This window comes from Rhinoderma darwinii, chromosome 5 (assembly GCF_050947455.1).
Source record: "Rhinoderma darwinii isolate aRhiDar2 chromosome 5, aRhiDar2.hap1, whole genome shotgun sequence".
NCBI classification, from domain to species: Eukaryota; Metazoa; Chordata; class Amphibia; order Anura; family Rhinodermatidae; genus Rhinoderma; species Rhinoderma darwinii.
Window position 1 is genome coordinate 30,933,690 of NC_134691.1, and position 25,627 is coordinate 30,959,316.

The window sequence follows — 25,627 nt, forward strand, 5'->3', positions numbered from 1 at the left end:
GGATCAAAAATATTGGCCTCCTTCTCAGGGGTCGGACTCTGAACAGGAGTGCTATTACCTATCGGAAGATGAGTTAGAAGAAAGAGACGAACTTTTACCTTCAACTTCTTCCACTCAAGAGAAAAAAATTTTTCTTCTCTTCCGAGATGTCTGATACCCTAATTCAAGCAATACGGGAAACTATGGATATTCCCGAAGTGGACCAACCACATACCATCCAGGATGAGATGTTTGGAGGTCTAACGGGAAAGAAAACAAGGGTTTTTCCGGTAAACGAAAATCTTAAAAGAATGGTGACAACTGAATGGGAAGATTCAGAAAAAAGGCTCTTCATTTCAAGAGATTTTAAGAACAGACTTCTCTTTGATCCAGAGGACACTAAGCCTTGGGATGAAATCCCAAAAGTAGATGTCCCAGTCGCCAGGGTTGCTAAAAAAACCGCAATCCCCTTTGAAGATTCCTCTCAGTTGAGGGACGCCATGGACCGAAAGGCAGACGGACTACTAAAAAGAGCGTGGGAATCTTCCTCTGCCTTGATCTCAACTAATATCGCGGCCACATCAGTAGCAAGAGACATCACGACAAGAGCTACTAGAATCTCTACCGTTACTAAAAATGGCAACCGGATTCTTGGTAGACGCTTCAGCAGAATCTATTAGATTTGCTGCCAGGAATGGGGCTCTCTCAAATGCTGCTAGAAGAGCATTATGGCTCAAAATGTGGTCAGGAGATACTAAGTCCAAAAACAAGTTGTGTTCTATCCCATTTACAGGGTCTCTGATGTTCGGTCCTCTCCTTGATAACATACTGGAGAGTGCAACAGATAGAAAAAAGGGGTTTCCTGAAGAGAAACCAAAAAAACCCCCTCAATTTGGAAGATTTCGCCAACAGAGGGATCCTACTTCACAGAACTACAGCGGGAAAGGGAAGTCCGGTCGCTGGAGTTACCCCAAAGGGAAAAGGGGTCGAGGATATCTCCTTAACCCAAATAATTCATTCCAGCCCTCAAAGCAATGACGCCAAGAGTGTGGGGGGAAGACTCCTACAATTTTATCCCGAATGGTCGAGAATAACCCAGAACCCCTGGGTTCTAAAGATAATAGAAGAAGGATACAAAATAGAATTTTCCTCCATTCCTCCAGAGAAATTCCTAATAACCCAGTACCAAGCAAAAGATCTTCATCAGGTACTTATCCAGGACGTCCAGAAATTACTCAGATTGAGAGCCATTTCCCCAGTTCCCCACAACGAGATATGCAAGGGCCACTATTCGAAAATCTTCTTGGTCAAAAAACCAGATGGTTCCTACAGGACAATAATCAACCTGAAGTTCCTAAACAAATGGGTGAATTATCGGAAATTCAAGATGGAGTCTATCAGATCGACTATTCCTCTAATAAGGGAAGAGGCATCAATGTGTACGATCGATTTAAAGGATGCGTATTATCACGTTCCTATCCACCCCGCGTACCAGAGATTCCTCAGATTCGCAATTCAGGACGGTCCTTCCATTCTCCACTTCCAGTTTGTCTGCCTCCCCTTCGGCCTTTCCTCCGCCCCCAGAATTTTTACAAAAATTATGGCAGAGATCATGGCATTCATAAGAAGTCAAGGTATAGTAATTATCCCATATCTAGACGACTTCTTGTTGACAGCAGATACTCCTGCTATCTTAGTCAGTCATCAGTCACAGGTTCTTTCCCTACTACAAAAATTGGCATGGATAATCAACTTTCAGAAGTCGAGTCTTCCTCCCCAGAAACAGAAGGTCTTCTTAGGAGTACTGCTAGACTCCTCCCTTCAACATTCCTTCCTCCCAAGAGAGAAACAAATACTCCTACTGGCAGAAGTAAGAAAATTTTGGGGGAAAGACGCCTGTTCCATAAGGGAATGTATGCGGATGTTGGGAATGATGACATCTTGCATCCAATCTATTCCATGGAGCCAATTTCACTCCAGACCCTTACAGAATCTGATCTTGTCCCGGTGGGATCGAAAACAAAACTCCCTGAATTTAAAAATGCAAATTTCCGAGACTGTGAAATCATCTCTCCTGTGGTGGCTCTGCACAAACAACATAGACAAGGGAGTCCCCTGGAGAACTTCTCCTTATGTAGTGATTACCACAGATGCCAGCAAACACGGCTGGGGGTCAGTAATCCAAGACCAACACTTTCAGGGCACATGGACTGGTCAAATGAAGATGATGTCTTCAAACTTCAAAGAACTAAGAGCTGTATGGGAGACACTTATAAGAGCTTCACCCACCATAAAAGGGAAGCATATAAGAATTTTATCGGACAACACGACAGCAGTGTCCTTTCTTCGCCATCAAGGGGGAACAAGACACACTCTTCTTCAGGGCCTCTCTGCACAAATTTTCAGTTGGGCAGAAGAAAACGTCCTATCAGTCACGGCAGTCCACCTAAAAGGCTCAGAGAACCTATCAGCAGATTTCCTGAGTCGGGAAAAAGTAGACCCAGGAGAATGGTCCCTAAACAAGGAAGTCTTTCGTTGCCTAACCCGAAATTGGGGTTATCCACAAATAGACCTGTTTGCCACGAGGAAAAACACTCAAGTAGAGACATTCTTCTCCCTAAATCTCAGAGACAACCCATTGGGAGTAGATGCATTGTCCCAACACTGGGACATGGATCTGGCCTATGCCTTTCCTCCGTTTCCTCTAATACCAATGGTATTAAGAAAAATCCAGGAAGATTTGACAAAGCTCATCATTATTCTTCCCTATTGGCCGAAAAGAAGTTGGTTTCCAATCGTACAATACCTAGCGTTGGAAGATCCTATCATGCTCCCAGTCAAGGAGAATCTTCTCTCCCAGGGTCCCTTATTCTTCCAGGGAATAGAGACTCTGAAATTGTCAGCCTGGATCCTGAAAGGCAGATCTTGAGGAACCACGGTCTGTCAGACGAGGTAATTTCAACTATCTTATCAAGTCATAAAGAAGTTACCTCAAAAATCTATCAAAAGATTTGGAAGAAATTCTGTTCCTGGCATGGAATCCCAGGACCAGATCCCTTTTCTCCCAACATTGCAAAAATCCTAGATTTTTTACAATCGGGATTCAAAAAAGGACTTAGCCCTAGTACCTTAAAGGTACAGATTTCAGCCTTAGGTAATTTTTTTAACACTCCTCTGGCTGAACATCGGTGGATCAGAAGATTCACCCAAGCGGTCTCTAAACTGAAACCTTCCCTAAAGAAATCAGTTCCTACCTGGGATTTGAATGTGGTGTTAACGACTCTTTGTGAGCCCCCCTTTGAGCCGCTCGACAAAATTAGTATGCATTTTTTAACTCTAAAAGCTGCATTCTTAGTCGCTATTACTTCAGCAAGAAGGATTGGAGAAATCCAATCTCTGTCAATCATAGAACCGTACCTAAAAGTACAAGAGGATAAGATCATCCTAAAGCTGGATCCCTCATTTATTCCAAAGGTATCTACCGCTTTCCATAGAGAACAAGAAATAATTCTACCTTCCTTTTATCCAGATCCAAAAGACCAACAAGAAGAAAAATTCCATTGCCTGGATGTCAGGCGAACAATTCTTCAGTATCTGGATAGAACCTCCTCCTGGAGACGAGATAAAAATCTATTTGTCCTATTCGGGGGAAAGAATAGAGGAAAGAAAGCCTCAAAAGGCTCTCTAGCGAGATGGGTAAAAACCACCATACAAGAAGCCTACAAGTCCCAAGGACTATGTGCCCCACAAGGCATCAGAGCCCATTCAACAAGGGCAGTCTCGGCATCCTGGGCAGAAAGAAGAGAAGCCTCTATTGACCAAATCTGCAAAGCTGCCACTTGGTCAAGCCATCATACGTTTTACAAACATTATAGACTCGATGTGCTGTCCGATACGGATTTAAGTTTTGGACGGAAAGTCCTCCAATCCATAGTCCCGCCCTGAGCATTATAATCTGGTATTGCTCCTGTAGTGCTGTCATGAGGGATGTACTGGAAAATAGCAATTAGACCTACCGGTAATTGTATTTCCAGGAATCCATCATGACAGCACCATTATATTCCCTCCCTTATTGAATTCTGATTTGTGCATTTAACATGTCAGTTATTATCCCTAGAAATAAAATAGGGTTGCATCCATCCTGGTGTAGTAATTGAAAAACACTGGCAAGTGGGTGGTGGGAGGGGCCTTTTAACCTCTCTGTCTTCCTGTCCCTACAGAGGTCAAGAGGGCAACCTCCTGTAGTGCTGTCATGATGGATTCCTGGAAATACAATTACCGGTAGGTCTAATTGCTATTATCCTGTGCAAAGTTAAACCCATAATGTGTTCCAGGACTGTGCAACAGGGACTATACTGTACAGATGTCTCGCTAGCTAGAATGTGCGCTTTCTACAGAATACCCATGGGACCCTACAGTTCGGACACCTTTCATACGGATAGAAATATAATAATTTTACCTATAGATATAAGAAGCGGGCTGAGGTTTCTGGACCTGCTGACTTCTCAATTGAGACATAAGGGGCGTCTAGAAGATGTACATAAAAGGGCACTCTAGGGCAGGGGTAAGCGACCTTAATGAGGCAGGAGGTTATTAAGATCTACCGTGATATAACATTTTTATATATTTTTTTGTGTGTCTGTTTAGGCCATACACTGCACAAAGTGATAATTTTCACAAGATTTATTTTCTTCTTGTTCCACTCGGTCAGGCCGGGGCGACACGGAGACTTTTTGTAGCGCTACGGATTCTATTTTAACTCTTGAGTGACAGCTGCATTTTTTTGACTTTTTTCAGAATAAATCTTGTTGAATGAAGGCATCCGTGATCTACTCAGGACCTTTAAAGATCGATCAGTAAATCTCGATCCACTGGTTACCTACCTAGGCTCTAGAGGGAGCTCAGATCTACTTGTATACACCTCGCCGTTCCAGAGTATTAGGGCTGTATTGTGCCCGGCATCCCGCTAATGGGGACATTTAGGAGAAGCGTCGTGTGCTACTATCTGCCAGTCAGCTGCTTTTGCCCAATCAATAGAGAATATTTCACTACTTTTCAAACGGTTCATGGCACCCCGGCCGTTAGGAATTATTCTGCGAACTGTCTTGTAACGTTTGAGTTTGGGGAATAATCGGCGCCCATTGTATTAGATGGCGGGCGAATCGTGTACAATTTGCTCATCTCTACCAATCAGCACTTCGTGTTGTTCAGAACTGCTTCTTGGCTTAGAGAAGCTGACACCCCCCCCCCCCCAATCACTTTCCAATTGTAATTTTCAGCTGGATGCCAGGCTCCGTATACAGATCCCCCCCCCCTTTATACTCTTATCCTGGTTGCTGTGTACTGAGAGCTCGCTACACCCGCTGGTTTAACCCTATATATGTCTTTAACATAACGCCTCATGAAAGGTTATTCGTCTCTTTCTGCCCCCCCCCCTGGAGGCTGCACGCTGACGTACGGCCTGGCTGGGTGAGAGGTTGTACAAGGATAATTGCTATTTACTAAATTGTGGTTGTGGGGAGCAGACTCCAGACATCATCCTGCACCAGAGCCACAGGAAATATTCATACCCCAACCGTCCTGACATTTGTCGTTCACGACATTGTGTGGATGTTCTTTCGGTAACTGTCATTTCCATCATGCTGTTTTTATTTTTATTATATCTTACACAAAGACATTATCCACATATATGTAGCAGAGCTGAAATTGTTGTTTGAAGATGCCCATACACATAGGTATTTTAATGTAAGGTCTCTATACATACCATATACGGCTATACAATTGGCGCTATAATTATAGAAAAACATGTGTAATGTACAGTTTTCATACCCTTTGGAGCAGATGTATGAATTCTTTTTTTAAAACCTGTTAATACTATGCACCGTACAACTGTGGGCCTGAGCTTTAAACCAGCACCCTTGCAGATGTGCAGCACAGGTTTAGGGCATATTCACACATGGCGGATTTGGTGCAGAAAAAGTTCTGCAACGTTCCCATTCATCTGGATATGGATTGCAGAAGTCTCTGCTGCAGAAAAATCCGCCCTTACAGATGTACGGAACTGGCCTTCAGTCACTGCAGTTTCTGCACCAAATCCGCCCCTTGTGAGCATACCCTTAAGGCCAAGGCCAGATGTAGCGGAGTTTTTCTATCGCCGATTATGCCATGCACTCTTTCTATCCTGAAAATCTCTGCAATGTTTGAATGTATCTTGAAGTTTCTGCAATGGAGCAGGAGCTGGTTGGGCGCCTAACTATCGGAGACCACTACCGTGTGAGCAAAATCCGGTTATTAAAGCATACTCTGTCTGAGTTAAATGATGTAGTTCTAGCTATATACATACCTAGAAGTGTATTTCTATTAATGGCGTTGTCCAAAGACAGAAAATGTACCTAATCAGTTAGGAAATGTAAAATGGAGACCGTAATATACATTCACTTTCGAAGCTTCAATGATGTCCGGGTTTCTCAGTCCTGTGATGTGGTCCCAGAAGTGGAGGTTTAGCTGTGACGTGCCTACACAGTCTCAAGATGCAGGGAGTCCCCCCTCTGTGCCCATCGGTGACGTGATGGAGGGCAGCCCCTTCTCATACACAGTAGCTTTATGTCCAGTCTGCAAGTGTTCCTTTTCCACCTGCTCTTCTTATTTGTTAGCTAGATAACAAAAACGTCCGTAGTCCTTATTGGGAAACTCCCTGAACTATTTTTTTAGGTGCATTATCTCCCTGGCTACTTTGGTAATGATCATATTTTACAATACTGTTTCGAGCTTCAATTTATGCACCACACTAAGTTTCCTGTGGATATGCCATAAGTTTGAGATGTGAAGACCCTTTAAGCTGGTTATTATGACAAATATTTGCCTGATGTGCTGAAGGTGCATACATGCAACTGTTTTGGTATGATGGGAAAGGTTTTGGTTATTTTACTTTACGTTGCAGGAAGTTTTTAGTCCCTATTTTTTTAATAAATGTTTTAAAGCATTTAAAAATAATAAACTACTACTTGGAAGCATGCCCTTACTGATGGGAGGATGGGCAGTAGACCTAATATTGGTTCTGATTTGTTACCAAAGCAAAAATTAGCCTTGGCCATTGCCCGCTTTAGCGGCGTCTCTTCAACTATTTCTGTAATTTAATTCTATTTTGTTTTGTAAATTGGTGGGGGTTTTTTCTATTGATTTACCATGTTCTTTAGTTGGTGCCCATTAATGACTTTAATTTTTCTGTTTTGTTTTAGATCCCATTAAGACCGGTCAGGGCTCGCTGTCGCTCAAAGCTTATCGACTGACACCAAAACTGATGGATGTCTGCAAGGAAAAAGATTTCACCCCGGAAGGGTACGTGGGTTGTGTTGTGCTGTGGGTATTGTGGTGTGTGTGTCTGCGCGCGTGAAACTTAGCAGTCGTCTTGTTTCTTGAGCTGTAGAGGTGTGAGGTAAGCGGTAAATAACACGTTCAGCAATCGAGGGTAAATACATTACTATGTACAGGCTCCAATAATCTTCCCTTCTGAATCGTATTCAGTCCATCCACATTCCTGACACTGCAACCTGGGAGAGGAAGTATTGTAGACCAAAGCGGAATCAACTTATTGAAACTGATGTCATTTTTGAATATTTTTTATTTGGTTGGAAATCTTGGTTTGCCATAAAGAGATCTTACATTCAAGGGGAGCCCACGTTACTTACCCTTATACATGCCACAGTTTTTGCCTGCTGGGTTCAAAAACACAGTCGCCTTAGCAAAAATAGATTCCCACACATTTACCTAATATTTATGGAGCCGTTTTCTAACTAAACTATTACTCCACCTGGAATGTATATTTAGATTTTCTTCTACGTTTCCAAGAATTGATAAATTCCTATACTAGAAAGTCCTGTATTTCGACAATTGTCGTGGCAGCCGAGCACTAGAATACTTCTTGGTGGTTGGCAGCTGATTGGTGCGTTGAAATGTAGTGTCCACTATGGGACGCCAACGATAATAAAGTAATTGCATAAATAGCCGTTACTTTAGTTTTAATTCTTTTAATACATCATTAATATCCACATGACCTAATAGGGCATGGACATCAGAGGGGGTTCCCCACATGGGACCCCCCTCTGTGATCCAGAGTGGACAGCTGCTAACAAGCACGACTGACTCAAGTCATCCATGTATTACAGATGTAGCCAAGTTTAACTTGCTGCAGCCTGATCTCGCACAACGAAAGCCATTGAAAAGCTTTTAAAAAAAAGGCAAGTTAAAGTTTCTTGACATTCTGTATTTAATGCGTTAAGTTGAGATAAAGATGGCTACATCTGTACATAACTGTTAAAGAAGTACTCCTCCTAAATGTATTTTTGGCATTATCTGATTAATATTACCGCTATAGAATTGAATGATGTGGCGTAACTGCGGCCTACTTTTCGCCTGGTCTGCACAGTGCCAATGCAGCTTTCAGCTGATTTGTCTGACAGTCTGGTTGCTAAGAATATCCTGCTTAACAACCAGTCTTTTCAGCGGGGTGGTCAGGAAGCGCATCCCCAGCAACCTAGTCGTCCGCTCATGGTAGAGGATGGGCAAAGGAGGCTTGGAAGAACTTAAACCTCACAGTATTTTTATTTTATTTTTTGTTACTATTTGGGTGCGCGTTGTAGTATCCAGAGTTTTTATCCTGCTGATTGATTATTGTGGTTCTAATATGTAAAGTTCTTCTTTTCCATAGATTGAAGAAGGCCAATGTCGCCTTTGAGCACATGTTTGAAGAGGTTCCCATCATCATAAAGAACTCGCATCTCATCAACGTGCTAATATGGGAATTGGACAAGAAGGCACCTGTAGTTGAGAAACATGAACTCCTCAGTCTGTCCAGCAGGTGAGAACTAAGATTTATCATTAAAAGGGTTGTCCATGATTAGATAAACATGGCGGCTGACTACACCACTTGTTCGTGGTCTGACTGGTATTGCAGCTCCGTTCTAGTGTTGTGAATGGGATGGAGTTGCAATACCACACAAATCCTGAGGACATGTGGGGCACTGTTTTGGGAAGCAAGCAGCCATGTTTTTCTAATCCAGGACAATCCCTTTAAGACGTCTTCATGTAATATGCCTTGGCGTGCAGAATGATTCACTAAGTAATTGCATCTATATCCGTTCTTAAGTGTAATATGAACCTGAATATATTCCATGGGAATTCCGTATTACCGTTGGTATTCTAGCATTGCGTACAGGGGAGAGCAAACTCTCACGCGGGCACCGAGTATATTACAGATGTGTAGCATCTCTGTGCACCACCTCATAGGGTCCATGCATCTTATGAGTGCAGCTAAAACTGAGCCAATGCTCAAATATGGGCGATGAAGGCGAATTTCAATCTGTATGGCCACGTAACTATTGGCTATATTGCAATTTATTCAGCACCTATTTGCACATTGTAGGCTGCATTGTGAGCTAAACCAATATTCACAAGGATGTAGCCTGTAATATGACTTACGAGCCGGTTATACAGCCAACGCGGGACCCTCGCAGGCAGTGACACTATGATAGCAACAAAATGTAAAACATAATTTATCGATAAATTCACCGCTTTGCTGATGAGAGGATCCAAACGCAAATAAGGGCAGGGCTCCTCGGCAACACCGTATCGCCATGGATCCCTAGCCTAATTGTTAGTGAAGCAGCCACCCTTGTCTCCCTAGTTGCACTAGAAAAAATAAAATGTGGATAATTGATAGACTAATCACACAGCGATGACAGCAAAAAACGACTGGAGACTACGGTGCCCCTGCAGTTTGGAATTGGTGCTCGATGTTTTTTTAGTTTCTCTAGGAAACTATTCTTAAACTGAATCTCTGCTTTTTAACACTACTTCAGAATTCTGCCGCTACTGGTGGTAGCTTTAGGAGCTTACTGTGTTATTATTGAGATCAATGGACTAACAGTCTGCAGTAAGTTCCCCCTGGTGTTAGATTGTTTTAGTGGAAATCCTTCTTTAAAGGGGCTTCAGAGTCGTGCTATCTGCGCTAGAAACGGATTGTGATGCGTCTTCCTTCTAAATGCCCCCCATCATCTGTTTGCAAGCACTTTTGTATGAATAATTGATGGCCGTTTTTATCCATTTCCGTGGACTGCTTTGTCATCCATTCATTTCAAAGGGCAACCTGGCTGCATTACGGGGTGTTACTTTAAGGCCTTATTCACACGAACGTGTATTACGTCCGTGATACGCGCGTGAAAATCACGCACGTCGCACGGATCTTAGTTAGTGAATGGGGCCGTTCAGACAGTCCGTGATTTTCACGCAGCGCATGTCTGCTGCGTAAAACTCACGACATGTCCTATACTTGGCCGTTTTTCGCGAATCACGCACCCATTGAAGTCAATGGGTGCGTGAAAATCGCGCATGGCACACGGAAGCGCTTCCGTGTGTCGCGCGTGATTCGCGCTACAGTAGATAAAGAAACGAAGGGGAAAAAAAAAAAGCACTTCCTTCATTTCTTTTTCTAAACATCAAAACCGCGTGTCATAAGCATGGCATATGCGTGAAAATCACGCAGCACATACTGATGACACATGGAAGTGCAACGCGCAAAAAATGCAGCGTAAAACGCACACGTTCGTGTGAATAAGGCCTAACAGTGCCTTTAGTTCATGGTCCATCTATTTAATATTAAAGGGGTTTTCTTATGAAGGGTATTTGGACCTCACAGGCGGGTGTCCCCCACTTAAGAGCCCCCTCTGATCCACAACGAAAAGCCGTTCTGACTGACTTGGCCAGTTCATGCATTACATGGACAACTATTCATTTAAATGGCTGCTATCTAATGCTATATTTCTACATCGATGGCCACTGCAGCAGAAATGGATAGCCGGAAGCTGCTTCCCCTGGCGATCACGGCTGATTCCAGGGGGGGGGGGGGTATGCAGAGCTGGATCTGCGGCGATTGGCATTTTTATGAGACAACCCCTTTAATATTAATCAAGAGGTTCCTAATGTTGAAGAATTAACAGTAAATCTGTATTCCCTTCTTCCTGTAGATTGCAGTAACTATAGGTACATGAGCGGTCCCGGCACGCCGCAGCACAGTAGTTTCCTTCTAACGTCTGTCGCTGAGAACATTTTATCACCCACATATTATGTGCGCCGGATCGTAATGTTCAGCAATCAGCCAACGTTTCAGTCTCCATCATTTCCTGGACATGTTCCCGCCTTATCACACAGACGTCTAAACATCACCTTGTTATTATTTTTTATTATGTTTCCTCGGCCGTGGGATGGGGGGCCGGAGCTGCCTCCGAATAACGGCCGGCGTCCCTGACAGCCACAGATGTGTTTCCTGATTCATGAAGCTTTTATACACTAGCTCAACAAGGGGGATAAAGCGATGACCGTGGTTCAGCTCAGGGCAGAACGCTCACATTTATTACTTTGTAGTGGTAGCGAACAATTTCGCAGCCTGCCAAAGACATTTGCTATTTCAGATCGCTGAAATCAAATTCCACACAATGCCTATATTGAATTAAGTACTTGTTATGCAGCCGCGTCGGATAGACGCACTATATATCATCATATTGGCTCGGGAAAAATGTCAGATGGTTGCGCTTTTTTTTTAAATTTTTTATTTTTTTTTAATCTATATAAAAAGAATGTAAACCCACGGTGTAGGTGGGGCATTGGGCCAGGCGTAACACTTCAGCTGATCCGGTAACATTCTAAAACAGAGCTAATATAATGTCATGATACACACTATAAAGCCTTCCTGTCTGGGTCTGTGTTCCCGGTTAATGTCGAACGTATGGTTCTTTTCTATATGCACATACTCGGGTCGGGTTACTGCATGAAGCAGATTGCTTTTATGCTTTTCAATTTATTTAGGTTTTTTTTTTTATATTCGGGCATGACGTTAAATCAGACTACCCCAGCAGCTGTAGGGTTAAGTGTCTGCTCTATATTCCCTACGGACGACTCCATAAATATTCATTTTGCCTCTTATTCTAAAGCTCAAACCCTTTTCTTGGGTCTCCAGGTTTTATTGACCGTGTTCACACGTTGGCTGTCCGTAACTTCATGTCTTGCGGCTCCCGACCAGCAACTGTTTTATGTAAGTGGGTGTAGTAACTACCCGCCCGGGCACCATATTTACCATCCTAAAATAGGGACCGTTCCCATTTAAACTAGTGTGTGCTGGTCACTGAAGATAAATGATCAAGTAATGAGAGGAGGGGGATTGACACAAGGGCACGCCTGCTGTATACTGTTAATTATTTACATTTTATGTTTTTATTACATTGAACAAAAATCATAAATGGCATTTTTTTTAAAAAAAATATTTTATTTTTTTGCAGGTTTTTTTTTTTTAAATTTTATAGTAAGACTTCGTTCAGATCTGCGTCAGGCCTCCGCTCATGGGTCCAGTCGGAGCTTTCCATCAGGGGAACCCATGAACGGGACCCTGTCCGAAACAAATGGAAACCATAGGTTTCTGTTTGCATCACCATTGATTACATTTGGGGCGGATCCGGTGCACATGCTTTCCGTTTGTCACCGTTGTATAAGGGTTCCGTCATTTTGACAGAATAAATAGCGCAGTCGACTACGGTATTGCTTCCGTCATTTCCACAGGATCCGTCCAAATTGAAATCAATGGTGATGCAAACAGAAACCTACGGTTTCCGGTTGCTTCAGTCAGGGTTCTAACGGTAAGGTCCGACTGAACCCGTGAACGGAGTCCCGATGAAGATGTGAATGAAGCCTTACGTGTTTTATTGGACTTCAGACACCGCATTATGTTGGCACCTGGAGTCTCGAAGGCTTCTGGTTGTTGTGGCCGCAGTGTGGGCCTGCGATGAGATGCTCGGTACCACTATTCCTGACCAGATCACTTGTTCAGCCCTTTGCATTGTGTTCTATAGATTATTAGATGTTGTTTTGTAGTTATGCAAGTTAAAGTCTTTGTCATCGAGCTGTGTTAGGCTCTCAACATCTGCGTAGTGGCTTCCGTTCATAATGGAAGTGCAACGGACATCGGCGGTGCCCGATGTCACACATTGACTTATAATCAGGTCCATCGAGTTGCGCTAAGGTTCATTCATTTGACTGGAAAAATAGCGCTGCATGTAGCGCTATTTTTCCTTCAAAAACGACGGAATCTGCGACTGAGGCTCCAAACTAAGCCTGTAACACAGATGTGAACATGTATGTGTTTTACATAGGACTGCAGGTAAACATACTGCAAGAGCTAACAGCACTAGAGAACTGGTTAAGGGATAGTTCACACAGCTGATTTGAAATGGTAGCGGGTTTTGTTTTTTTTTCCTTGTATTTTTTTGGGGCAGTAGAATGTAATGCAAAAAAAGCTGCAAAAGAAGCTTCAAACAAGCGCCGTGGTGTTTTTCTGCCTCCCATTGACGTCAATGGTGGGACAGAGGCGGTCATAAAGCATGTTGCTTTTTTATATTTTTTTTCCATCAATGGCCGATCAGGAAAAAAAAAAATCTTCCTACCATTGAAATCAATAAGGGCAATTTTGGGGTGTGTGTTGGCGCTGATTCAGAATGGATTTCATTGGTAACTTGTGAATAGGTTTTCTTAAACTCCCATTCACTGCAGTGTAGTCTCAGGCAGACATGGTAACATATCACTGCAGTGTAGTCTCAGGCAGACATGGTAACATATCACTGCAGTGTAGTCTCAGGCAGACATGGTAACATATCACTGCAGTGTAGTCTCAGGCAGACATGGTAACATATCACTGCAGTGTAGTCTCAGGCAGACATGGTAACATATCACTGCTGTGTAGTCTCAGGCAGACATGGTAACATATAACTGCAGTGTAGTCTCAGGCAGACATGGTAACATATCACTGCAGTGTAGTCTCAGGCAGACATGGTAACATATCACTGCTGTGAAATCAACGCCTCTGAATACAGCGCACAGGTCCTCTTACACCGGCCAGCGCAACGGGCGCAGATGAATGAGACCTTGTTGATCGGCGCTCGTTTGCTCCTGTCACACGGAGCTATGGATGGGGATGAGCGGTCGTTACTCCGATCCCTCTTCCCCATACATTATTATCATGTCGGCAGCGCGTCTCCATGTTTACACAGAGATGCGCTGCCGACCTCGATAATATTAAAACTATATGACCAGCAGATGATCGAGCGTTTGCTCGTTCATCCGCTGATCGCTGCCTTGTTTACTCAGGACAATTATCGGCAACGAGCGTTCTATGAATGAATTGTCTGCCCGATTATTGCCCAGTGTAAAAGGGTCTTTAGTCCTTATGTACACGACTGTATTTCGGATTTTAATATGGTATACAATATGGAACCCGGGAGGAATACAGAAAGGAAAAAAATATATAAAATACATAGTTAGATGTATAAATCATATACTTTAGAATTACAAATATACCACCCCTTGGGGCTTATTCAGACGAACGTATAAATAGTCCGTGTGGCAAACATTTTTTTAATGGCCGTCACGGCAGCATGTATATCTATGGCGCTGTTTTGTTTTACCGCACCCTGTGAAGGGCTGAAGTCTAGGAGGGATCTGTTAAAACCGGTCCCGCACAGGTGCGAATCTTACATAAAGAACTGCCGTCTTTCACAGCCGATTTCGCACATGTTCGTCTGAATATAGCCATAGTGCGAGGAAATATACGTTCATTATATTGACAGTAGAAACCATTATAAAATCTATAGAACTGACCGATCTAGTTTGTTGCTGCAGACACATCCAACGATCGTTACGTAATCTACAATGCAAGACAACCCCCTTTTTATTCCCCTATAGAATCTGCTTCTAGCAGAAAGCCTTGTTTTATACATGCCATCCAATGCAACATGCTTCTCCAGACTCTGCTTAAAAAAGCACATATTCGTATACCGCCACGTGTTTATACAGCAATACGCACGACCCCATTAAAAAGCAATACAATAGTATCTTGTGTTATACGTATCCCGAATATAGCCACGGTCATTAAGATAGACCATCAATAATTGATCGATGGAGGTCCGATCCGCATTAGTCCGCTTTATTGTTTACACAGACACAGCGCCTCACATATTGGTGTGGCTGTGCCTGGTAGTGCAGCTCCGTTCCATACACTTGAATGGGGCAGTGCTTCAGTACAAGGAATAACGGCCTGTTCGTATGAGCTGGTGTGCCTGTGTAACCCGTCATGGCACCTCCGAGTGCCGTAGCCGCTACATTCAAGTGAACGGTGGGCATCGAAACTCCACCTATTAAATACTAATGGCCTATCCTAAGGATAGGCCAACAATATTTAAGTCCCGGATAACCCTTTTAACTAAACCTTGAATCAAGGACTCTTATGGGCACGTTAAGAGTTAAATGACAAGTTTACCTCTGCTACATGCAACGTCTGTTCATGTCTGCAGCGTCGTGTATTGGTGTGTCTCGTCTTCAGTTTTTAATATAATGTAGAAGTATCAAATTTAACGTTTTTTTCCTTAGTTTGGGAGTAGTCCCGTCTTTTTTTTTTTAAGTCCGCTTTTCACCTTTTATTCATGTTTCCTTTTATTAAAATAACGGAGTGTCAATCTGCAATGTCCTTTTTATAGGAGCACCGGGGTGTAACGTACAATTGAAATCTACGAAGAAAAAAAACCAAAACACGGGTCTGTACACTTGGACCGTACTTATCAGTTACTTCATGTCTCGCACCACATCTGTTTTAGTTATCGGTTTCCAGGCCCCGGTTTCCCTGGTGACGGAAGCAAACACTGCGTTACCACAAAGTCCTAACAATAACTCCCTGTTCCACGGCCGAAGTCCCAGAGTTTCATATAAAATCCGCTCATGCAGCTCGTTTTCTTCCATAGTGTTAGTGTTGTAAAAAAAAAAAAGATGTGATCTATGGCTGTGGCACACGAGGGGAAATTCTGGCTCCTCCGTTCAGGCCTCGCAGCTTGTACCTTGTCACTTTTCTTCCTGACAGACATGGCTATGAAGTAAATGTTAGACCCAGCGCTCCGGAGGATAGGAAAATGCGCAGAAAAATTCAAGCGGCAGGAGGACGAGCTGCCGCAGATCCTCGCTGATGTTCAGTCATGAGCCGGTGACGGAAGCCTGATCGCATCACACGTCCCGATTTATATTTACCTCAGCGGTGACAGATCGTTCCTGTGTGACACTGGTCTGTCCTGCTACAACTTCTTCATTGATGATTTCATCTCGGAGATCTTGAGCTGGCATTAATGGTAGATGAATAATCCCGTCTCTAGAATCAACACTCTGGGGTTAGGGACCCTGTAGTCTAATGTATAGAGCGGGTCCATTATTCTATATCTGAGTGTGTGCAGTAAGGCTTTATTCACACGACCGGGGGTCGCATCATCCTGTGCGGGACCCAATTAACGGTATTTCGAATTTCCGCAATTGCGAGGGGAGCGCTACTGTGCATTTCAGCTGCACTGGCGCTGGACTGCATGGGCCAATGATAGTGATGCATAATCACCTTAACGTCGGTATGTGCACACACAAAATTAAAAACGTCTGAAAATACGGGGCTATTTTCAAGGGAACACAGCTCCTGATTTTCAGTTGTTTTTTTAGCCACTCGTGTTTTTCGCTGCGTTTTTTACAGCCGTTTTTGGAGCTGTTTTTCTATAGTCTATGAAAAACGGCTCAAGAAGTGACATGCACTTTTTCGGGGCCGTTTTTTTACGCGGTCGAAAAACGGCCGAAAATAAGCCGTGTGAACATACCCTCAGAGTATGTCAGGGAGCATGAACATCAGGGTGCCTGAACTACCTCGATCCTTTGAGTACTATTATGTCAAGGTGTGAGAGAGTTTGATGCAGTGCTCATAGAACCTGAGGACGTCACTGGCTATAGGCTCCTGGGCGCTGCCGGAATGCGCCTATTGCCTCCTGGATTGGTGGTAACTAATTAGTGTAAACTAGACTGGGGCTTGTGAAACTTTTTTTTTTTTTTTTCCTGGGCCTCAACAGTTGTCATATTTTTCAGGTTCCACAGCTCCATACACACTGCCTCCAACAGACATCGTCCCCCAATTCAGTGCAACACTGATCTGCACAGGAGAATCTGTTCTTGGGTGAAGCGATCAGTGATAGGATTTTTTTTCCTGGGACAGAAGTCTCATGTGCTGGGACAGTGGGACTATGCTGCTGGATCTATGGTGCTTGGAAGTTCTCGTTTAAAGAGGCTTTGATTGACGTGTCACTGTGTAGGGGCCCACCCCATTGACAGGAGGAATGGCAACAACAACGATTTCAAAAATTTTTTGGGGGATTAACCGAGAAACCGCACAATGCTAAGAAAATAGCTCCGAAATAACTTAATGAGGAATGCAAGTATTCCTAAGACAGACATGTCAACATTTCTGACAAGTCCTATTTGATAGATCCTCTATACACCACACAGGAGAGCTGACAGATCCTCTATACTACACCACACAGGAGAGCTGACAGATCCTCTATACTACACCACACAGGAGAACTGACAGCTCCTCTATACTACACCACACAGGAGAGCTGACAGATCCTCTATACTACACCACACAGGAGAGCTGACAGATCCTCTATACTACACCACACAGGAGAGCTGACAGCTCCTCTATACTACACCACACAGGAGAGCTGACGGATCCTCTATACTATACCACACAGGAGAGCTGACAGATCCTCTATACTACACCACACAGGAGAGCTGACAGCTCCTCTATACTACATCACACAGGAGAACTGACAGCTCCTCTATACTACACCACACAGGAGAGCTGACAGATCCTCTATACTACACCACACAGGAGAGCTGACAGCTCCTCTATACTACACCACACAGGAGAGCTGACAGATCCTCTATACTACACCACACAGGAGAGCTGACAGATCCTCTATACTACACCACACAGGAGAGCTGACAGCTCCTCTATACTACACCACACAGGAGAGCTGACAGATCCTCTATACTACACCACACAGGAGAGCTGACAGCTCCTCCATACTACATCACACAGCAGAGCTGACAGCTCCTCTATACTACATCACACAGGAGAGCTGACAGATCCTCTATACTTCACCACACAGGAGAGCTGACAGCTCCTCTATACTACACCACACAGGAGAGCTGACAGCACCTCTATACTACACCACACAGGAGAGCTGACAGATCCTCTATACTTCACCACACAGGAGAGCTGACAGCTCCTCTATACTACACCACACAGGAGAGCTGACCGATCCTCTATACTACACCACACAGGAGAGCTGACAGATCCTCTATACTACACCACACAGGAGAGCTGACAGATCCTCTATACTACACCACACAGGAGAGCTGACAGATCCTCCATATTACACCACACAGGAGAACTGACAGATCCTCTATACTACACCACACAGGAGAGCTGACAGATCCTCCATACTACACCACAAAGGAGAGCTGACAGATCCTCCATACTACACCACACAGGAGAACTGACAGCTCCTTTATACTACACCACACAGGAGAGCTGACAGCTCCTCTATACTACACCACACAGGAGAACGGACAGCTCCTCTATACTACACCACACAGGAGAGCTGACAGATCCCCTATACTACACCACACAGGAGAGCTGACAGATCCTCCATACTACAGCAGTCAGGAGAGCTGACAGTTCCTTGATACTACACCACACAGGAGAACTGACAGGTCCTCTATACTACACCACACAGGAGAGCTGATAGGTCCTCTATACTACACCACACAGGAGAACTTTCAGATCCTCTACTCTACACCACACAGGAGAACTGACGGATACTCTATACTGCACCACACAGGAGAACTGACAGATCCTCTATACTACACCATACAGGAGAGCTGACAGATCCTCTATACTACACCACACAGGAGAGCTGACAGATCCTCTATACTACACCACACAGGAGAGCTGACAGATCCTCTATACTACACCACACAGGAGAGCTGACAGATCCTCTATTCTACACCACACAGGAGAGCTGACAGATCCTCTATACTACAGCACACAGGAGAACTGACAGATCCTCTATACTACACCACACAGGAGAGCTGACAGATCCTCTATACTACACCACACAGGAGAGCTGACAGATCCTCTATACTACACCACACTGGAGAACTGACAGCTCCTCAATACTACACCACACAGGAGAGCTGACAGCTCCTCTATACTACACCACACAGGAGAACTGACAGCTCCTCTATACTACACCACACAGGAGAGCTGACAGATCCTCTATACTACACCACACAGGAGAACTGACAGATCCTCTATACTACACCACACAGGAGAGCTGACAGATCCTCTATACTACACCACACTGGAGAACTGACAGCTCCTCAATACTACACCACACAGGAGAGCTGACAGCTCCTCTATACTACACCACACAGGAGAACTGACAGCTCCTCTATACTACACCACACAGGAGAGCTGACAGATCCTCTATACTACACCACACTGGAGAACTGACAGCTCCTCTATACTACACCACACAGGAGAGCTGACCGATCCTCTATACTACACCACACAGGAGAGCTGACAGATCCTCTATACTACACCACACAGGAGAGCTGACAGATCCTCTATACTACACCACACAGGAGAGCTGACAGATCCTCCATATTACACCACACAGGAGAACTGACAGATCCTCTATACTACACCACACAGGAGAGCTGACAGATCCTCCATACTACACCACAAAGGAGAGCTGACAGATCCTCCATACTACACCACACAGGAGAACTGACAGCTCCTTTATACTACACCACACAGGAGAGCTGACAGCTCCTCTATACTACACCACACAGGAGAACGGACAGCTCCTCTATACTACACCACACAGGAGAGCTGACAGATCCCCTATACTACACCACACAGGAGAGCTGACAGATCCTCCATACTACAGCAGTCAGGAGAGCTGACAGTTCCTTGATACTACACCACACAGGAGAACTGACAGGTCCTCTATACTACACCACACAGGAGAGCTGATAGGTCCTCTATACTACACCACACAGGAGAACTTTCAGATCCTCTACTCTACACCACACAGGAGAACTGACGGATACTCTATACTGCACCACACAGGAGAACTGACAGATCCTCTATACTACACCATACAGGAGAGCTGACAGATCCTCTATACTACACCACACAGGAGAGCTGACAGATCCTCTATACTACACCACACAGGAGAGCTGACAGATCCTCTATACTACACCACACAGGAGAGCTGACAGATCCTCTATTCTACACCACACAGGAGAGCTGACAGATCCTCTATACTACAGCACACAGGAGAACTGACAGATCCTCTATACTACACCACACAGGAGAGCTGACAGATCCTCTATACTACACCACACAGGAGAGCTGACAGATCCTCTATACTACACCACACTGGAGAACTGACAGCTCCTCAATACTACACCACACAGGAGAGCTGACAGCTCCTCTATACTACACCACACAGGAGAACTGACAGCTCCTCTATACTACACCACACAGGAGAGCTGACAGATCCTCTATACTACACCACACAGGAGAACTGACAGATCCTCTATACTACACCACACAGGAGAGCTGACAGATCCTCTATACTACACCACACTGGAGAACTGACAGCTCCTCAATACTACACCACACAGGAGAGCTGACAGCTCCTCTATACTACACCACACAGGAGAACTGACAGCTCCTCTATACTACACCACACAGGAGAGCTGACAGATCCTCTATACTACACCACACAGGAGAGCTGACAAATCCTCTATTCTACACCACACAGGAGAACTGACCTGTCCTTTTTTAGGATTCTGGGGCAGCTTACATTTTAAATCAGTACTGGGCAATGCTTTTTCTATACTTCTAAACTACTGCATTATCAATTTTGATTTGCAGACAATAAGTTTTTCTAAATTAAAAAAACACAAAACTATTTGGCATTTCTGATACACAATGTTACATTCATTACCTTGTAAATGCACAGATATTGAATAAGGGAAGTTCCCTAATAACAAATGCATTTTTCCATATGTAGCACATCATTAAATGTTACTGTATCTCCCAGTAGGCCCTCCTTTTGGACAGTCAGTCGTATTCTCCCACTTTTGGATGTATTATATAGGCCTGCTTGGATGAGCTCCTGTATTGGCTCCCAGAAGCATCTGTTTGGCTCCAAGATTTCCAGCCATGTGTCCACCCTGTACATTACGTGTTTAGTTACTTTGCTGTGCTCGCAGCTGTGTGTATAATGAACGTGTGAAAGTGGCTTTATACTGGGAGTGTTATGTATATCCCATAAGCTTGTGCTGTATTGTCATTTTGTGGCCGTCTTTGTAGTAGTATGTTGTGCAATTTCAATGCATGCAATTAGAAATTCTACAGTATATCACTCCAGAATGTGGTGCATAGAAAGGGTCCCTGGACACCGGCCAATATTGGTTGTAAAAACGAGCGCCGACCAACAAGACCGATAGCTGATCGGCATGTAAATCTGTCCGTGTGCGTTGCGTATTGCATCAGTGTGCTATGCAGGTGACACAGCACACGGATGAGATTCACGCTCGTCTGAATGATCCCTAAAACTGCGCAGGGAAAAAAAATTAGTTGTTCCACGTAAGCCTTTTTCTGGACTCCTACAACCTCTTCAAAGAGATTGAGATTAGAAAATCCGTGCCACTGTTGTTCAAGAGCTGTGCGGGGTAATGCTGTACATCAATGCAATACCCGACCAGGTCTATGGACAAAAGTGGCGCTGTTTCTAGAAGAAGGTAATAATGCTTTTCTATTCTCGCACTCCCCCTTTTAATCTGCACCAACTACTGGATGAATGGGGTTATCTCGATCGTTGGATTGAAGATGTAGCAGAGCGGAAAAGATCTAGAATAACCTTTTATTGACGTCGTCATGTGCAAATATTAAGCAAAAAAAATATATTCATGAACGAGATGCAGGTGAAACCTTATAAACAAGAAAACTGCTTATCCCCAAATGAACAGTTGACCTTGGCAACATTGAACGCGCACACCGCCTACGTAGTCCTTCAATATTGAGATGTTGAATGACTTCCGTTTTAGTTTTTTGTACTTATAATGGATCCGTCAGATTTCTGTCAGTGACGGAAACCTGACCGAGATGAACGAACACTCGCACCTTACGTATATGTTGTCTTACACGCTTGTGTTGACCATACCGATTGACGGGCAGAAAATGTTTGCCGAGGGTCTCTTGACTCTCTGCCTCCCCTTAGATACTGTATTAATGGTGTCTGGTGTAGTATGCGCTGTGTGAAGTGCTCTTTACCGCACCTTAGTATGTTCAATGACACCTTTTGCATGTAAGGTCGCCTTTTCTCCAATCGACTCTTCAAGTGATTGACTGTAATCACTAAGTGCCCCACTTGTCAATGGCCGCTAAGTACTTCTGAGTCCTAACGCCTGGCTTATTTCCCTGTACAGTAATCATCTGGAGAAGAGTCTTCAGCTCCTTATGGACCGAGTGGATGAAATGAGTCAGGATATTGTGAAGTACAACACTTTCTTGAGGAATGCCAGCAAGCAAACGCAACAGAAACACCAGGTAGGTGCATAGAAGCAGGAGAGGTGCCCTAAGTTTAACCAAGATGTCAGCAGCCTGGAGAAAATGTAACATTTTTGGATATTTGATAACTTTTTTTTATTTTTTATTTTTTTCAAGGAAAATTAATTAAAAGCAAAATGCAACTTCATCTATAATCTAAAGTGTAGTTGCCCAGCTTATTCTGCTCATAGGATGTGACAAATACCCTGCAAGTGTTTCCCAAGATTCACGCTCAGGTTGGGTTTTTACGTTGCGATCAAATTGCGTTTTTCTTTGTTGTGATTTAGAGCAAACCACACCGTTTTTGCTGCTGTTTCGCAACGATGCAGCAAAAAAACAAGCACGTTTTGGTGACCACGTGAGAACCCAACCTCCTAGAGAGACTTTGCAGCTGCTTGTAACTTACTTGCCGATTTGGTTCTTCACTTTGTGCTGGGATTTCCCGCTGTGAGTGAGGGAGTTCCCTCAGCATCTGGACACAACTGTTTATGTAGCTCAATGAATGACTAGTATGTTTACCTGGGCTAAATAATAGTTTACACACATCAGATGCTTTACAATTAGTTTTTTTTCTGGGTGAAATGTTTTATTTTATTGTGTATATTTGACAATTTATTTTTTATTTTATTACTTTGTTTTAATTTTTTTACTTTTTTTTTTCTTTTGTGCAATATATATTTTCACATTTTATTTATTTTGTTGAAGGAAAATGACTGTCTGGTTTTCACATTTTTTGATTTTCAATAGTTTAAAATGTAACTAATACGTTTTTATAAAGTTCACGCAGAGTTTTTTGGCACTGAGTTTTACGCAGAAACCGTGTCTGAATCAGGAGGCAGAGGCGTTTTTGTTTTTTTCCTGGTAGCTTTGTTACTCGCGAGAAAATACGGCATGTCCTTTTTTGCCTCGGTTCCGCCTCTGACCTCCCATTGATTTCAATGGGAGATGGAAGAAACCTGCGGTGCTCGTTTCTGAGCATCTTTCTCTGGGGTTTTTTTTCCGGCGGGCGAAAACCGTGGCAAAAAAGCGCAGGCAGGTCAAAATCTGCCTCAAAACGGAAGAAGTTTTTAAACAGATTTTTTCTTCCAGCAAAAAACTGTGAACTAGGCCTAAAGGTTTGTTATAGACTATATACCTTTGTGTTGTGCGGAGCTCCCACTGTTTGGGCTTGAAGTGGTCTTCGTTTTGCTTTTTGGATTTTTTTATATTTGTTTTTGCCCCCAAAAGATATTTTTTTTTTAGGTAGGTGTTTTTCCCCTGAAGCCAATGCAAACCTTTTAGCCTCCGACCTCTCCGTGCCAACCTAACCCCTTCTCGGCATCCGATAATCGCATGATTTATCAGACTGATACACCAAGCAGTATATTTCAATGATCAGGAAGGCAAAGCATGTAATATACCACTGAATGTTTTCGATGGAGGTGTTGGCGTTACCTGCAGTATGAGAAACGTCTGACGTTGTTTGGTGGTTGAATCTATTCTATAGTCTTTTCTGGCGTAACGTGCTCTCCAGAATTTCCCACCACTTTTTTTATGGTCACTTTTTTTTCTTCTCATAGTCTCCTATGGGGAATAAAGGACAGATCAGAATTACAGGAATAATTTTTTTTTGGATTTGATTCGAGAAAACACCTCTTTACAGGCACTGAGGAGACGAGCAGAACGGCGGTCATTAAATATGTTTACAACGTTATCTCTCGCAGAATATCACTCAGAAGAACAGAGTTTTATTGTATGAAGCCAGAGGAGAAGGTTCATCCATGCAGGCTTCATTTATTCCTAATTGCTCCAGTTCTGGTTTATTACAAGACGCTTAATATCTCCGACATCAATCAGACAAATTCTTATTTGTTCCGGGGAAAGTTTTTATTCCGATAGATAAATGCTTTCCGTTTTAAATGTCGGTTATAAAAGTGATGTCCTCCTACCATACGTAAACCCTTCTATTCAGCACTGATGATCGGCTGACAAAACCTTCATTGTTTTTATTCATTGTTCCTATAATGAAATCCTTCACTCCCCGATCATCTCCTCTTTAGATAGTCCCACCACATGTACAATGCCAAAACAGCTGGACTAAAGCCGGCCGTACAAATCCAATCGCTGCCGGTTGAATGCTCAGTCGGCTGACCGCAATCTTTTGATTCCCCCCGAAACGTGAATGCTCGGCCAAATGTACATATGTATTTCAATGTGGGTAGAGGATTAAAATTTCCACTTCTTGAAAGGGGCTTATATACCGTGGCAACAAAATATTTTAATACGCCTGACCCTTTTTACCCCTTCAGCTGACATTTGGGGACATTCAGGAGGCCCCGTACACATTAGATTGCCTGCCGATCCAGTTTTTTTAGGTACCTTTTTAAAGGGGTTTTCCCACAAACGTTTCATGCTATGCCAACAGGACGTGATAAAACACTGGAGGGGTCTAGTCCGAGAGAGGGAAATAAGTAGCTGATTGACACCTGGCGCCACTTATCTCTTAAAATCCAACCTGTCCCACGTATCTATGTCCGTTTTTAAACACATTAGACTGTGATGTTTGCATCCAGTTTTATGCAAATGTACATAGAGTACGACTGTAGATTCCGTCTACACGCAGGTTTGTTATTAGTTTATAACCATGGAGACTCATAGGTCTGCATAGGAGCTGTAAACACAAAGCGATACATTTGCTAAAACTGTTTGCAAAGTTGTCTCATTTGTTCGTTTAGATGCATTGGAGCAATAATGAAAAAAATAAATAAAAAAATAATATATATATATATTACAATGCAAAAGTATACATACCCTTTAAATGAGTGGCTGCGTGTATGAGAAGTTTAGACGATGAAGCAAGTCTCTTGATATGACTGCGCCTCTTTTCCCACGTCTTATCTTTCCTCATGTCCCCAAATGGATTCCGTAACTCTGTTCTTCAGTATTAAATCACATCCATATTCTCGGATGAGAAATTCTATATTGTGTAATGTTTCCCTGAAAAAAAAAATTGCTTCCATCTGTGACATGTAATATATAGATTATTGAAAATGAACATTAATACCCCGCGCATCACAGGCCAGG

At 43.5% G+C, this 25,627-nt stretch overlaps 1 protein-coding gene across 1 annotated transcript in view; it reads left to right on the top strand.

Moving 5' to 3' along the window:
* Positions 1 to 25,627, top strand: part of EIF3H (eukaryotic translation initiation factor 3 subunit H) — a 172,457-nt gene that overhangs the window by 130,097 nt on the left and 16,733 nt on the right. Inside the window, exons 4-6 of the mRNA XM_075827987.1 lie at positions 7,218 to 7,317; positions 8,687 to 8,836; positions 22,444 to 22,564. Of these exons, the coding sequence (XP_075684102.1) occupies positions 7,218 to 7,317; positions 8,687 to 8,836; positions 22,444 to 22,564 (371 nt within the window). The remainder of the gene's footprint in view (positions 1 to 7,217; positions 7,318 to 8,686; positions 8,837 to 22,443; positions 22,565 to 25,627) is intronic.